At 37.7% G+C, this 14,559-nt stretch overlaps 1 protein-coding gene across 3 annotated transcripts in view; it reads left to right on the top strand.

The window, feature by feature from the left end:
* Window positions 1–14,559, top strand: part of MACROD2 (mono-ADP ribosylhydrolase 2) — an 861,378-nt gene that overhangs the window by 248,569 nt on the left and 598,250 nt on the right. For all 3 annotated transcript variants that reach the window (XM_040553148.1, XM_040553147.1, XM_040553146.1), the window contains exon 5: window positions 11,008–11,124. In XM_040553148.1, coding sequence (XP_040409082.1) covers window positions 11,008–11,124 — 117 coding nt within the window. The remainder of the gene's footprint in view (window positions 1–11,007; window positions 11,125–14,559) is intronic.

The raw sequence follows: 14,559 nt of genomic DNA, 5'->3' as shown, positions 1-14,559 counted from the left end.
AATAGTTCTCCTTCTGCATTTTATTTGTTGCATGAGTCTGTGTCAGAACATGATACTGTTTTTGCTGGGGAAATTGTACTTAGTATATGTGACGGTTTTTTCATGTTGCTGGAAAATATTTGATATTTCAACATTGCTGAATGCTGTTTGTGTCCTAGATCTTCCAAGTTACCCTTTGGCAAGCATTTGTCTTAGATCTTTTGCACATATGATTTGTCATAGCTTCTCAACAAAAGGATGAAGTATTTGAAACTTTTTATTCCTATTTGCCATGCTTGTGTTAAAACACTGTCTGAAAGAACTTTGTTCACACATCATTTTCTGGTTAATCTAGTGTTTACCTTTTTCTTCCCTTGTATTTATTCCAGTTGAATACATTGCAGTGTGTTCAATTGGATTTACCTATTGCAAGGCAATTTTTGTATAATTAATACTGTTAATTAATCTGGCTTCAGACAGCACTCCAAATTGAGAGGACTCTGATTGCGGACTGAGAGGCATCTCAACCAAGATTTCTCCTTTCAATGGTTCATGATAAAAGTATATTAGCACAAGTGAAAATGGTACAGGAAATAAGAAAACCAGCTACTACTTAGTAAATAATTCATAGTATTCCTACAGCTGCTAAGCCTTACTGCAAGCAAGAGGATATCTCCTTGTTGATACTTAGTCCTACTCCTTTGTGTACTCCAGCTGCTGCCCTAACTCTGAGTTCCCACAATCCCTGTTTCTGAAGTCCTTTGTATGTCACGGTGGCTCACCTTCAAGCCAACTCCTTTACTTCAGAAATATATATCTATATATAAAAATAAAAATCTGATCTAATGGATTTAACTTCATAGTAATCTATGTGACAGAGGCATCTTAAGTTTTAATTAATATAGTCCTTATGTAAAAGAAAACTATGGACTTTGGCTTAGACTGATGTTAAGCAGAGTAACATAACTGGCAGTGTTTGTCACTAACACTGTTGCGATGCTTGCCCTGTGCGTGTGTTTTTTCACTGAATTCAGTCTGTCTCAAGGACTTTCTTCATTTTCAAAGCTCTCCATGTAGACTGTGTAACCTGTGCAAAACCCATCCTGTTCTTAGTGACTCTGCCTGCTGGGACAACTAAATGTTGTTCCTTCACTAATGAAGGGAAGCCTGTGAAGCCAAGAGACTTTTTTTCCGTGGGAATGGGGACATGCAGAACATCTACAGAACCACTGCCTTCTGAACTGGATGTAGTCACTTCTGCAACTTAACTTTCGTATAGTAGTTTCTTCATCTTGTCTCTTGTGGTCTGTGCATCACCTAAACCTGCATGGAGATTGCTGATGCTAAATAGTCAAGCTGAACCTGTATGGGTTAGAGGGGAAGGGAAGAGACAACTCTTGAAAACAAACAAGCTCATTGCAAAATTTTTAGAACATGATATTTGAAGACCTAAGTCATAGAAGCGTTTTCTCTGCACACCTGCTTGCCTTTCTCTTGTAAGATTCTTAAGGGAAGTGGAGCTATTCACCCTGCATCACGTTTCACCTCAGTCTGGCTCAGGCTTTGTGTCCTCTCTTAAGTTTTACCTAAGGCTTGAATGTACTCTTCTGTTCTAGCAGTGGTATGCTCTCTGCTTGTGCTTGTGCCTGGCGCGCCCCTGTACCTAAAGAGAAATTCCCATGCCAGTGTCTGCATTAATTTTGTTTAGTTAGAAGCCGTATTTAAGTTAGAAGCCAGATTTAAAAAGATGTTACATGAGAATGCCATTGCTTCTTCCATATTCTACATGATGAGAAGGTCTTGGATCACTCCCCCATGCATTCCAGCAGTGGGGAACTTTAGACATTATTTTGTTTTCAGTATACCTCTAAAACGCTTAGGAATGACATGCCAGCAGCTTGTTGGGCTGTGAGGATGCACAGCAGTTACGAGGCTCCCTTTCAGTACATCATCATACAATTATTACTTGGTAGCCTGTTCTCTCTGAATCCTTGACCCGTGCCTGACAACTGTTAGCTGATCATAGTGAATAAATTTGTATAATCACTGTGCAATTGCTGCTTAATAACTGTACTATGAGTATGCAAACACCTACCCTGGTTTAATATAACTCATCTCCCATGCACTTAGTATTTTTGAAGCATTTAGAAGTAATGGAGCATGCTGCTGTAGTGTCCTCTCTCTCCATGCAGAGCCCTAAAATGCTGAAAACTGCAGAAGAGGGAAAGATGTATTGTTTAAAAAAAAAAAAAATTAACAAACAACAGAGGGAAAATGCTTGGCTATGTGTCTTATAAATGGGGGGAAAAAACAAACAAACAGAAAAATTCCTGAAAAAATTACAGTTTTTTTACCAATTTCATTCTCTTTTTCTAGGTTAGCTTCATGCTTTTCCTCAGAACAACCTGCAGTATTTATTTCTTTGCTAATGGTTCTGTCCGCATTACACAGAGGACTACAGAATTGGAAGATAAAATTCCAAATGCATGTACAAATCTGAGATGATCACAAAATGCTCACCAAAAAAAAAAAAAGCATGCTGGGGATGATATTGATGCGGCATCCTGCTAGGTTTTTGAGCTGCCAATATGGAAGGGTTAGAAGAATATTTTGTGGAAGCACTAGTAATTTCTTACTCTCTTCTTAACCTCTATTTTTAAGCATTTGCCTTTGGCCATCATGTGAGATGGATTGCTGAGACTGGTGGACACTGGGTCTCACCAGTGTGTCTGTTCCTGCATCTTGATTTCTTTTCATGCATCATCAGAACATTAGTACCATTTTTATTTATTTTTTTTAAATCTGAGTTTCATTGCCCTTTCAGGAGTGTTTTTTTTTTTTTTTTAAATCTTTTTATCTACTTGTTTCTTTACTGTTCCTCAGAGTTTAACTTAATGTTTCAGAACAGTGCAGGAGGAAAAACAGACTGCATAGTTCTATGCGCTAGACAGAGATTGATATCCCAGTAGTAGCCTAATGTCATCAATAGCTTAATAGGCATCGTGGCAAAAGAGAGTTTCGGTGAGTTTTTAAAAGCAATAATGTGATTATTTGCTGTGAGTTTCTCCTGTGCTTGAGGGAGGAAGCACAAAGGTGCTTGTTTAAAAAGGACACCACTGAGAGGCTGGAGGAGGCTGGCATCTTGGTGCAGGTAGCATTGACTTTCTGTGTGGAAAGTGTTAAGCAGAGCCTGAGTTGCAAAGGGCTGTGAAAGGAGGGGAAAGTAAATAAATAAATAAATGAGTTCTGATGTGATCTCCCTAAATATTTGCATCTAAGTTCAAGGTAGAGCAGAAGCTTAGATGTTAGGTGAAAGCTTAACTAACAATTATATTTGTATCTCTGAAATAGGCAGAGCAACGACTAATTTACTCACACAATTTCCTGCCTCTTCAGGCGGACACATATCTATCTTTTTTATTTTATTTTTTCCCACACAGTCCTATTCTTAAGCAGGTCCACATTTTAAATTTTTAATAATGAAGGTCTTGTAATAATAGCACGGTAGCATGAATGGAAATCCAGGACAAAATAAAATAAGTAGGCATCCTAGCAACAAAATGAAGCACGGACTGTTTGCCTGTGTGGTATCCGTCTGGAAGTGAGGTACTGTGACTGCCCAGGAGCCTGAGGAAAGGATTTTGGAGTCACCAGCCTCGTTTCTTCAGGATGATACTGCATTTGAAAAACAAAACGAAACAAAACAAACTTTGCAGCTTTTTAAGATAAGAGATGTCAGTTCTGGAAGCAAGTTCAGCTGAACATGAACTGAATTTGGTTTCACAGCATAGAATAGCCAGAAATTTCACCTGACTTCAGCTTCTTACTTCACTTATGAATAAACAACAACATGGAATTTTTCCGCTTGCCACAGCGAGGTATTTCAGGCTTAGCTGTTTCAGTCCCATCTGCAGAAGACTGTGGTGTGTCAGGTGTCTCAACATCAACACAATTAAAAGGAAGTGGATGGTTCCTTCACACATGCCTTAATGTCAGGATTTTGGACTGGGAAAAACTGGAAAAACACTATTGGAGCCTTTCCTAGTTCTTTTTTTACTGCCAAAAGTGTGACATTCAGACAGGTTTATCAGACCCATGTTTCTCAGAGCCCTTATGCTGCTTGAGTGGGCTGACAAAAGTGTGAATCCTATTGACATTATAACTCTGTCTACAGAATTGAAGTGGAGCTCTTGGAGACTAAGAAAGATGACGTCCCAAGTATGAGATAAAACGCATGCAATATTTGTTGCTTAGTTGGTTACAGAAGGGACTTACCAATTGTCATTGCTAATGTGACACGACAACTTTTACTCGGTTTTTCATATATTTTTAATTTGAGTTTCTGATATCCCCAAGATATTTGACTAAAACAAAGAAAAGATATCTGCCAGAAAATGTGAGTTTACTATTATTATTGTTTCATGTTTTTCAAAGTAAGAACGATTGATTGTGTGCAATAATTGTAGCACATACTTAACATTTAACAGACCCATGAGTAAATGAGTTTTATTTTGACATGGACATTGATTGTGTTGGGTTGTGCAGCTGCTTTGGCTATCCTTCAGTGTGAACCATATCCAGATTAAGGACAGTTTTATCATAAAGCATCAAGTTGGTTTTAAAAACTTTTCACCATGGCAGGCAAAACCTGCTGTTTTTTAATGGTAAATTTGAAGGATCTCATCTAAACAATATTCTAAAATACAAGTTTCCCAGGGATGACTTTACAATAAAGCTAAGATACGCCATTGCTTTAAGTAGGCTTGTTCCTTGCTGTTTGTACTGGAATAATGTTTTTACTACTTACTATTATTACATGAAATTCCCTCTGCAGCATGGTTTAGTGGTTGGTATTGGCTGGACTCAGAGTTTTAATTCTGGCTGCAGCCAGGTCCTTTGTGCAATCTGAAATGCAGATTCTTAACCGAAGACAGGCGCTTTACAGAGAATGGGAACTGACACCCAACCAGTAGCGTAAACTTTGGGGTTTTGAACTTTTGGTTCTGTCTTGGTTCAACTCAGGTGTAGGCAGTAAGAATTTCTGAAAACTAGTATTTAAGATACTGCAAATTTTGATTGTCTGCGGTGAGACAGGAATCTAATTCAGTGAAGCAGCCATCTCAAAATACAGAGTTCATCTGTGTTTTTGTTTTTAAAATGGAGAATTTTAAGGCAAAGTCAGATCATGCTTTTCAACTCCTTCAGATGCTGGCTAGAAAGTACTGTATAAATGCAAAGTATTTAAAATTAATTATGTTGGAGGCCTATAAACCAGTGCATTGATTAAAAATCTTCAGTTCATTAAACTTCCCCATGGCAGAGGCCATCTCTGTAATATAAACTGCCGTTTCTAGCAGCGGCGGCCGACTGGCATCTGTGTAGTAATCTTTTTAAGATCCCCACCTTTGTTCATTAGACTAGCAGCTGTTGTCTCGTGCTGTGCACGATTTATTTCCCCTTGACACCAGTCTCGGAGGTGCAGTTGTGCCTTTCCCAGTACTTGATTCTAGTGAACTTCCTAGAGGCACTTTACCAGTTTTGCAGGTTTTTTCATTGTCGTCGTTTCAGTGTGCATTCTTGCAGTGAGCTTTTTGAAAGGACCACAAGTACTGAGGACATGTATAACACAGGTGTGCTGCAGCTGGGGCAAACCAGATTCCTCTTGTGTGACCCGAGCGATGTATCTGTTATAATAACATTTTTCTGGTTTGATTCACTCCTGGCATTTACCACGTGGAAGAACAGTAAGGCTTCATAGATAAATCATGCACCGTTAACTTGCTTAAATAAGTAAATCTCCTGAATTTCCTGGTGAAAACCAGAAAAAAAAGATCTGGAAAAGCACCAAGAACAGGAATTACTATGGAAAAAGAGTATATAGTTTCTTGAAATATAACATGATAAGTCTGCATATGTTGTTTACACCGTAACTTGAATTCACCCAGCCTCAGATGCAAGGTCACAAAAGAAGTTTGGGGCTTATTATTCCCGGAGGCGGGGGGGGGGGGGTGGGGTGGGGATTGTATTATTTTGCTGTGGTGTTTGATTACCTTACCCTTTTTTATTACCATCTGCACCGCAAGGCTGGTTTTGCTGAGTTTTTTTTTTTGTTAAAGCAGCATCCCATGATACCCTTAAGTCTGTTTCCTGTGCTTTTGCTTCATTTGCAATTTTAAGAGATTTTACCTAAGAAATAGATTTATTCTACATTGTACATTAGTAAATTAGCTATTTTTACTATCTAACTTTAACCCTTTAATTCTGGAGAACAAATACAGTTGTTTTACAAGAAATTAAATAAGAAAATATTTAACTTTTTAGCATCCTGTAATCTGCAGTAGTGTAGAAAGATGTTTTCAAAGATTTCCACGTTTTCTTAAAACTCATTGTTTTTAGAATACTCTCATTTTGCCTAGGAATTTTATTTTGAAACTTAATTTTGTCCATGTAGTTTAAGCAATTATTTTCAGGCGACTTCTTTGTGCAACCAACACCATTGACTGCAGTAGCTTTGGAAAGAGTTTTTCTTCATTAACAGCTTCTGCTGAATTGTTGGGAGAACAAAGTGCTGTCCCTGGTGACTCCTAAAGCTTATGGATGCATGCAAAGTGATTGCTAATATTATTTTTAATGAAAAAATGTTGGGGTAGTACTTTTAATAGCTTTATGCAAGCATGAACTACTTCAAGTATAGTGCTAAATCTCAAGCTCCTTGAGCCGTTCTTTAGCCCTCGTGATGCATTTCCTATACGTGCACCTTCAAGACTAAGAACCCCCTTCCATGTGCTTCTCCAGTGAAGGCAGCATGAAGCGGTAAATACAGAAACCCCATTTCTGCTGGCACTCCACACATGGCAGTGCAGTGAGTAACTGGATCACATTTAAAAGCAGAGCTTGACTGGCTTAAGTCTTTGTAGGCATCTGAAAGCAGAAGTGTTGTGTGTTTCCTCCCAAGCATTTATCTCGGGGTGGCTGCTAGGGTGCAGAAAAGAAGAGGAACCATTCCGCAGATTGCTGCTGCCTCGCTGGCAGCACCTCCTGCCCCAGTCACAACTCATCTAGTCAGAGTGTGATCAAAAATCCTTAGTTTATAAGCATGCAAATTTTATCAAGAAGCACAGTGTCAGGAAGGACAGTTAGCAGCCTTGCCTGTAAGACTTGCCTTCAACTCTTGCCAGTACTTAGAAATGTCAATTATTTGGCATGCAGACCAGAGGCGGGATTTCTTGTCAGCTAGATAGTTTTGTCTGTGGGGTTTTCCCACGTCTTTCCTGTAGTTGTGAGATGACAGCTCACTTGGGTATATAAATGACCCCAAGTACGTATATATATGGTTTCCATAAACCTGGACAGGAAGACAGCCTGTAGAAAATAGGCAAATTATGAAGCTGAGTGATATCTTCTGAGTAAAATGATGTTTTTGACTGGTTGTAGAAAACAGTGATAATGCCTAATTCCTTATCACTGTCACATGATGCGAGTCAGATTTGAGCATAAGTGAAGTGCCTGGGTTTTTACAGGCAGCTGCACAAAGGAATTCCAGGAAAGGAACAGTGGGTTGTGGCTTAACGTTTTCTAAATCTGTTTTGAAAAATGCAGATGAGCACCTATATATCAAACTGATGATACAGATGAAGTATTTGAAACCAATATATCAAAGATTCTTCACTTTCCTACAAAAGTAATTTGTCAGCATGCCATTATTATCATGTAAATCTCTTCCTCCTTACCACACAATAACAATATATCTTTGGACATCATTTTTCCCTCCTGAGGTTGTTGCATTATCTGTAATTTCCATAAAGTTATTCTCTTAACAATGCTTACTTCACTGTACACTTATATTGCTAGTCAGTGCACTCTTTCAGGAAACAAAATAGCTCACATGAATGTTTTGTGCAGGTCTCTCCATGATTTTTTGAATTAATACAGCGAAGGCATGTTTTAGCAGAGGCTGAAGTATCGCATTTAGATTTGATAATCTACTCTATCTTTGCCATTTTTTTTTCTTTATGTTACGCAGTGCTCACATTTAGCAAGATGTTTTACTGCTTGGGTTTCTGCTAGAAGAATTATCAAAGTTGTGTCACATATATTATTGGAAATATAGAATGTTTCTAGTATGATTTATTGAGTTCTCATCGTATTAATGGAAAAAGCATACATTGATCAGAGGTCATCTTGCCCAAGTATTTCGTAAGTATGGTAGAAGAAAAGTTATTTATACAACAGTGATTTTTTTTCCAAAAATCGTTCTTCTGTGTGGTCACTGAAGTATATCAAATGCTAATGTCTCAGTTTCCATCTATGCCTGTCCAGAGTATTCAATCATTTTCTGTTAAGTCATCTTTATAAGAGAAGCATGCACTTCTACTTGTTTGTTTTTGGCAGATGTCTTCCATTTTCCTTGTCATATGTCAGAATTGGTTATGATAGAATTGATTTGCCTCAGTTAAAAATTCAATTTTTTTCAATTACCTTTTCATCCTTCTGGAGGCTGCTTCGATTACTAAGGGTCGGAGAGGACCTGTGGGGAGCCAGCTCCAGGAAACCGTGATAGGCCATTGGTACCTTAGTTGGGTGTGCATTAAGAGCTTGCTTCTCCCATTGTGAGATGGTTTATGGCTGCGGAGCTGCAACTGTCTTTCTGTTGGCCATTGCAGCCGACCTGGCACGTGGTTTGTTAACGCATTGGGTATGTTAATGTGCTGTGGATTTAGAAGTGTCAAATCTGTGCTTCCGCTTCCCCATCAGAGGCGATGGTTTATTTTTGCAGGTTCTGTTATTTGGCTGTGCTCTGAGCTGGATCTGGGTGAAAATAAATGCAATTTTGTGAAAAAGAGGTTGATTTATCCGTATGATTTGGTTGAGAGGGTAGATGAACAAGCAATTGTACAGACACAGCTCAAGGCAGGGTGCCCAGTGGTGAGGGACAAGAAATTGCTCAGGGCTGGAAATGCTTAATCCACTGCCAAGGGATAACTGCTTGGATTTGAGTCCTTGTCCAGTGCTCCCGAGGTGAAAGACTTCTTCCTCTGTTGAGGATTGCGCATAAAGTGCTAGTGCTAAGCATTTTTTTTTAAATGTTAATGTCTCAGGAAACACTAATGTTGGTAAAGATTGTGGTGGTAGTGGTGCTTATAAAAATATACTTGAGGTTTCAACGCATTCTGTTTTACTTATCCTCCTTGGTTTGGAAAAGCACTTAGTAATTAAGCTAAAATAATTAAATAGGATATTAAAAGCACAGGATAGATTTCCAGCATTCTTTTTTCCCCTTGAGGTCACAAAATATTATTCTTGCATTAACATCCTGGAGTCTGTTGAGCAGAGATTTTGGGTACGTTAAAAACAAAAGTTCAGTTAAGGTAAGTAATAAGACTTGGCATCTTGGCGTAGTTGGTGCGCAACATGCTTATAGCTCCACAAGCACATCCTTTCCAGTAAGAAGGTTTCAGAAAATACATTGAAGGTGGAACAACACATGATTCTGTAATTATCTTTGTCTAATACAGAATATTTCAAAATGATGATTTGAAAATCAGTGGTGCAGTGTCCAGGATGAGTATGGAGAATTATAAGCAACTGCTTATCTGATTTCACTGTGTCATCTCAGTATTAACCCTGGCAGAGAACACCTCTGAACAGATAGCCACGATTTTAACTCAGTCGAAGGCTTAATTCAGATAAAGGCGTTATCTGCCCCTCAACTCAGGGACAGACGGCTTCGGAGAAATGTGCAACACCTTGCAAACCTAGCTGTGCCCCTCATGCAGAAAGTTGTTGTTTCCATTCCAGCTTCAGAAACGACTCAGGGGTGAGGGAGCTACCTGAGCTCCCTGCCTCCTGGCTGGCAACGAGTGGCCAAGTGGCCAAGTGTAGGATGGTCCAAGTCTTTCTGTAATAGCCTGTAGAGAGGTACGCAAGTTAGGCTATGAATAGATTATATGCATCTCTTGAAATCCCATCTCTAATTAGCTTTTCAAAGCTTTTTTGCTTTAATCGTTTCAAACATGCTGTTGGGAACTGTTGTGGCTTTGAACTGGTTAAAGACAAAGTAAAATATTGAACAATGCAAATACAGAATCTGTGTTTCGTGTCTGCACAAGGATTTGTTTAGCCTTTCTACTTCAGCTTATTTTACCTTTTTGAATTGATAGAGTAATTTTTACGGTGATTATTGCCTGTAGTGAAACTTCATCATTGCTGCTGACTTAGGGCCTTCTTGTAGTTGCTGTGTTGGTGCACACAGTATTTCCTTTTTTGTTTGTTTCCTTTTTCTTAAACTTTTTTTGCCATAATTACAGTAAATGTTTTCTTTGATTGCATGTGGAGTGAGCAAAAATGCTGTGCCAGCAGCCTTTTCTTTTTCCTTTGCTGCTGCTACTATTATTTTCCTGGCTCCTGAGGGTAAAAAGATCTATGCACTCTACTAATTTTCTTGCATACTTAGCTGCAATTGCAACCTTTAGTAATTATTATTTAATTAACTCCAAAGTATTGAGTGAATAATGCAAAACAAAAAAAAAAGAAAAAAGAAAAGGAGGAAGGTCAAAACAAGGTATTTTTGTAAATTTCAAATACATAAGCATTATTATTGGAATTTTTGTATAAGGCATTAATAGGACACTGACATTAAATAGCCTGCGTAATTCTAGAAGAATCAGAGCTCTGTAGTACAAGGCAGTTTGGTATTTAGATGGGAATCAATTTTATTTTAATAATTGGTAGTGAGAATTTCTTTGAGCTTTGAATAAGACCATTTTCTGTTATGGACATTTTAATTCTGCTGTATCTTTTTGAAATTTTTTCTTTCCAATTAGCAGCTGTTTACTAAATACTATTTTTCGGGTAAACATTGACTAATTCTGGCAGAAAAAATGTTTGTATATACTTGAATGTCTGCTTATAGATCTGTAGGTCTCTGCATTTAAAAATGAGCGGTAATTGTTTGTGGCCATACATTTGTTTGAGTACAACATAAAGACTGGCTTTTAATAAACAAAATTTCTGGGTTTGCTTTTGTAGTGGATGGCTGTATACACAGAGCTGCTGGGCCCTGTTTAGTTGCTGAATGCCGCAACCTGAGTGGCTGCGAGACTGGACAAGCAAAAATTACGTGTGGATACGAACTACCTGCAAAATGTAAGTCGACTCCTTCTCAGCATTTCCTTTTTGTTTTAAGCACGTGGAGATGGTGTGCATGCTTTATTTCCCGGTAGTCTAATTCAACAAGGTATTCATTTTACAAAATTAGCAGCGGGACTTAATTAAGCGTGTTCTGTAATAATGCCTTCCCCTCAAAGCAATTCAGGCTTTTCTAAATGATTATTTCACCTATGTTATCTGATGAAAACTTACATATCTCGAAAACATAAAGCATCTTTCATGTTTACTTTTTTTGCAAGCTAAAACATATCCTTTCGTATGCATAATAAAGGATTTGAAATGCTTTAAGAAGTCTGAACAAAATATACATTATCATATTTAAGTTCCATGGAGACAGTTTTTGGAAATGTTGCATATTTCATATTCGTCATGCAGATTCCTTGATTGTGAATACTTTGAGAGCTGAGGAGATCAAAGTGATGTATTGTGTTTTCAGTTGCTATGTAGAGGCTGATTGGCAATTACTGTGAAGGCATCTGTCACACTTTAGCTTTCGGCGGAGTGCAGCTCGGTGCTGGAATGTTTTTGCACTTTCAAAGTGGAATTGCCAAAATTCCTTATTTAAAATAGGAAGAAGGCTGTTTCACCTTGTTGCACAGTTGTTGAGCTGGTCTTGGAAAAAATTAACATGTTGACAGCATGTTGGTTGGACAGTCTGTTACGTAAGAATCAAATGTAGGAAATCTCTTCAAGTTTGGATCTCACTAGAAAAGTATGTTAAGAAACGATGATACAAATATCAAGAAAGCATTACAAACAGCATATAACTAGAACTGAAGCTCTGTTTTTTTTAATATGCAATCTGCACTAGGAACATGCCTCATTCAAATGTATTTAGATCTGTTCTCTGGTAAATTTCGCTTCAGATCAGGGACGTTGCTGTGGAAGATCCAACGTGGTAGTTATATGTTTTTTTTTTTTTTCTTATATGATCAAAATCTTTACCAAATTCCTATAAAATGGATAAAATTATCAAATAACTACTGACAGTAGATAATCTGCTGTGGATTTTTGCGATTTAATTCTTCTTTAAAAAAAATAAAAATAAATAAATAAACCTTGGGAGGCTAAGAAAGTTGCTCATCCATGGGTGCATAATACCTCCCATGTATTTTAATGAGACAAACTAAATGCAAGGTACCAAAGCAACAAGCACTGAACTGCATTTGAAAGAGAGAGTCATGGCTGAGGCATGGCCTCCCTTTAAGTTTTATAGCAGTTTAATGTGTCTTGCTTTAGTTAGGTTTGTACAATGGGATCCTGCTTGAAGACTGTAGGGAAAATTTTGTTTTGTTCTTTATATAGAAATGATAAACAAAACAATGAGAAAACCCATTATCACTTGCAGTTTGAAATAAAACCTGTAACCACCTGCAGAGAAAAGCCAATATTCTGCTTAATCGATATTCTTAGAAATTGAAATTGCATCCAAGATGCATCTATTTGTATTTGATCATGCATCACATGAGATGGAGAAAGGATACATTAACTGGCAAACAGGCAAACGGAGGGAAATGTACAGTTTACATGCAGAGTCTGAGAATTAGGTACTCTTGGCTTTTTAGATTTTTTTCCTTGAAACGTATTTGTGTTCATCAACTGTTGTTTTCTTTTGCTCTTCCCTTTAGAAGCTTTTGGTTGTGGGCTCATTCAATTACTGTACCTTGTAGACCGTTCATCTGGAAGTGATCAAACAGTTGAGACTGTTTTCATGTTTTAAAGAGCTGTAGAGCCACTTGATATCTTTTGTCACTCTGTGTCACTTTGCCATAACAGTATGACAATTTAAGTCTTTTACATCTGATTTTTGCAATGGAGCTGCAATATGACAGAAGGCCTGGGTTTTCCCATCCAGGTGTGCTATGATGCAATTGTGCGTGTCAGCAATTTGTTTGAAGTCATAGGCGAATGAGTAGCTGCCAGCTTTTACGATGAGTTTGCTCTTCACCTATCTGTTTGTATACCCGAGGCCAACTACAATAATCCATTAACAGTTAGAGTAGTGTAATGATTATTTTGTTGTCTCAGGTCTTCTTGTGATTGTGGTTGGATGAATAATAATATTAAATGTGAAATGTTTTTCCAACTGTGATGAATTGTGATGAATTGTTATTATTATTATTTTTATTTATTTAACCAAATAGTAAATGTTCCAATCATATTTCCTTCCACTGGGATTTCCCCATCTCTAGTTCTTGATCTTGAAATGTTTTGCTTGGAAGCAGTTTGCTGAATTCAGCAAAGCTGCTCCGGGACAGAGCAGCCTGCACAAGTGCTGTATGATGCAGGACTTCATCTTAAACTGAAAACTCTGCGTTATAGAAGAATTAGTATTCAAAGATCATACAGCATATTGTGTAGTCTTATAGACAACTCGGAGGAAGCTGGACTTAAATTTGGCATTTGAAGGAAGGTATGCTTTGCTAGGAAACTGGTAGTTGGTAAATAAAAATACTGGCAATCTGCTTTATGATCTATTGTATTTTTATTGTATACTTTGCTGTATTTACTTAATAAGTTCTTATTCTTATTCCTAAATAAGAACAGGTGTGATAAAGGATTTCTTCAGAAATGGAAAAAAAAACAAAAAAAACTGACTGAAAAATGCAAAGACTGATGGCATAGGCTAGCCTTCTGTGTTTTGTTCTAGTAGTTGAATCTGAGTCAGAGGTCAGTCTGTGAAGTACACAAGTAACAGTAAATGCTTAGGGAGAGAATACATAAAATAGTTCATATTTTTCTCATCTTTTCATGCTAGTGGTGTGAACAGACCAAAATTAACATGGCTATAGCCTAGAGGTGTTGCTCTATGAACTTTTCAAGATACATTTTTGAAAGCCAAAAAATAGTCTATATGAAAATAGAGGTGAAATCAAAATGAAATTTCTAATTACCAGTTAATGTAATGCTCAGTACAGTTTTACAGAAGTAAGTGTAATCACCATCTGCCTTCTGTGCTGCAAAAGCCTACACAAAGCCCCCCAAATGCCAACTGAGTTATTTGCTGAATACATAATTCAGTTGATGTCATCTATTGTTTTTCAGCAAACACCTATGCAGGCACCCAAGTTTTCATAGCATGTCAGAGGGTGGGTTGAAAAGGCACCGCTTTTTGGACAGATATTTTCCTTTAATGCTCTCCCAGACCAGTCATCAGTTACTTAACTTTTGTACTTCATACTGTTGTTCTTTTTAAAGAAAAGTTCATTGTAAATATTGTACAACTGGTCCTCAAACATTGAGCAGTGCTCTGATATCATCGATAGCAGATGAACAGTATCTGTGTCAAGCTCTACAAATGCTTGTTTTCTTTCTCATTTGATTAATAGTCTCAGTTGGCTCTACTGGCAGAAAATGGTCTGAATGTGAATTGTGTTTATAGCTGGAGCCAAGGGTCCATAACAGCCTCAT

Source organism: Cygnus olor, chromosome 3 (genome assembly GCF_009769625.2).
Source record: "Cygnus olor isolate bCygOlo1 chromosome 3, bCygOlo1.pri.v2, whole genome shotgun sequence".
Taxonomy (NCBI): Eukaryota; Metazoa; Chordata; class Aves; order Anseriformes; family Anatidae; genus Cygnus; species Cygnus olor.
Note: the sequence above shows the minus strand (reverse complement) of the source record. Positions and strands in the feature narration are given on the sequence as shown.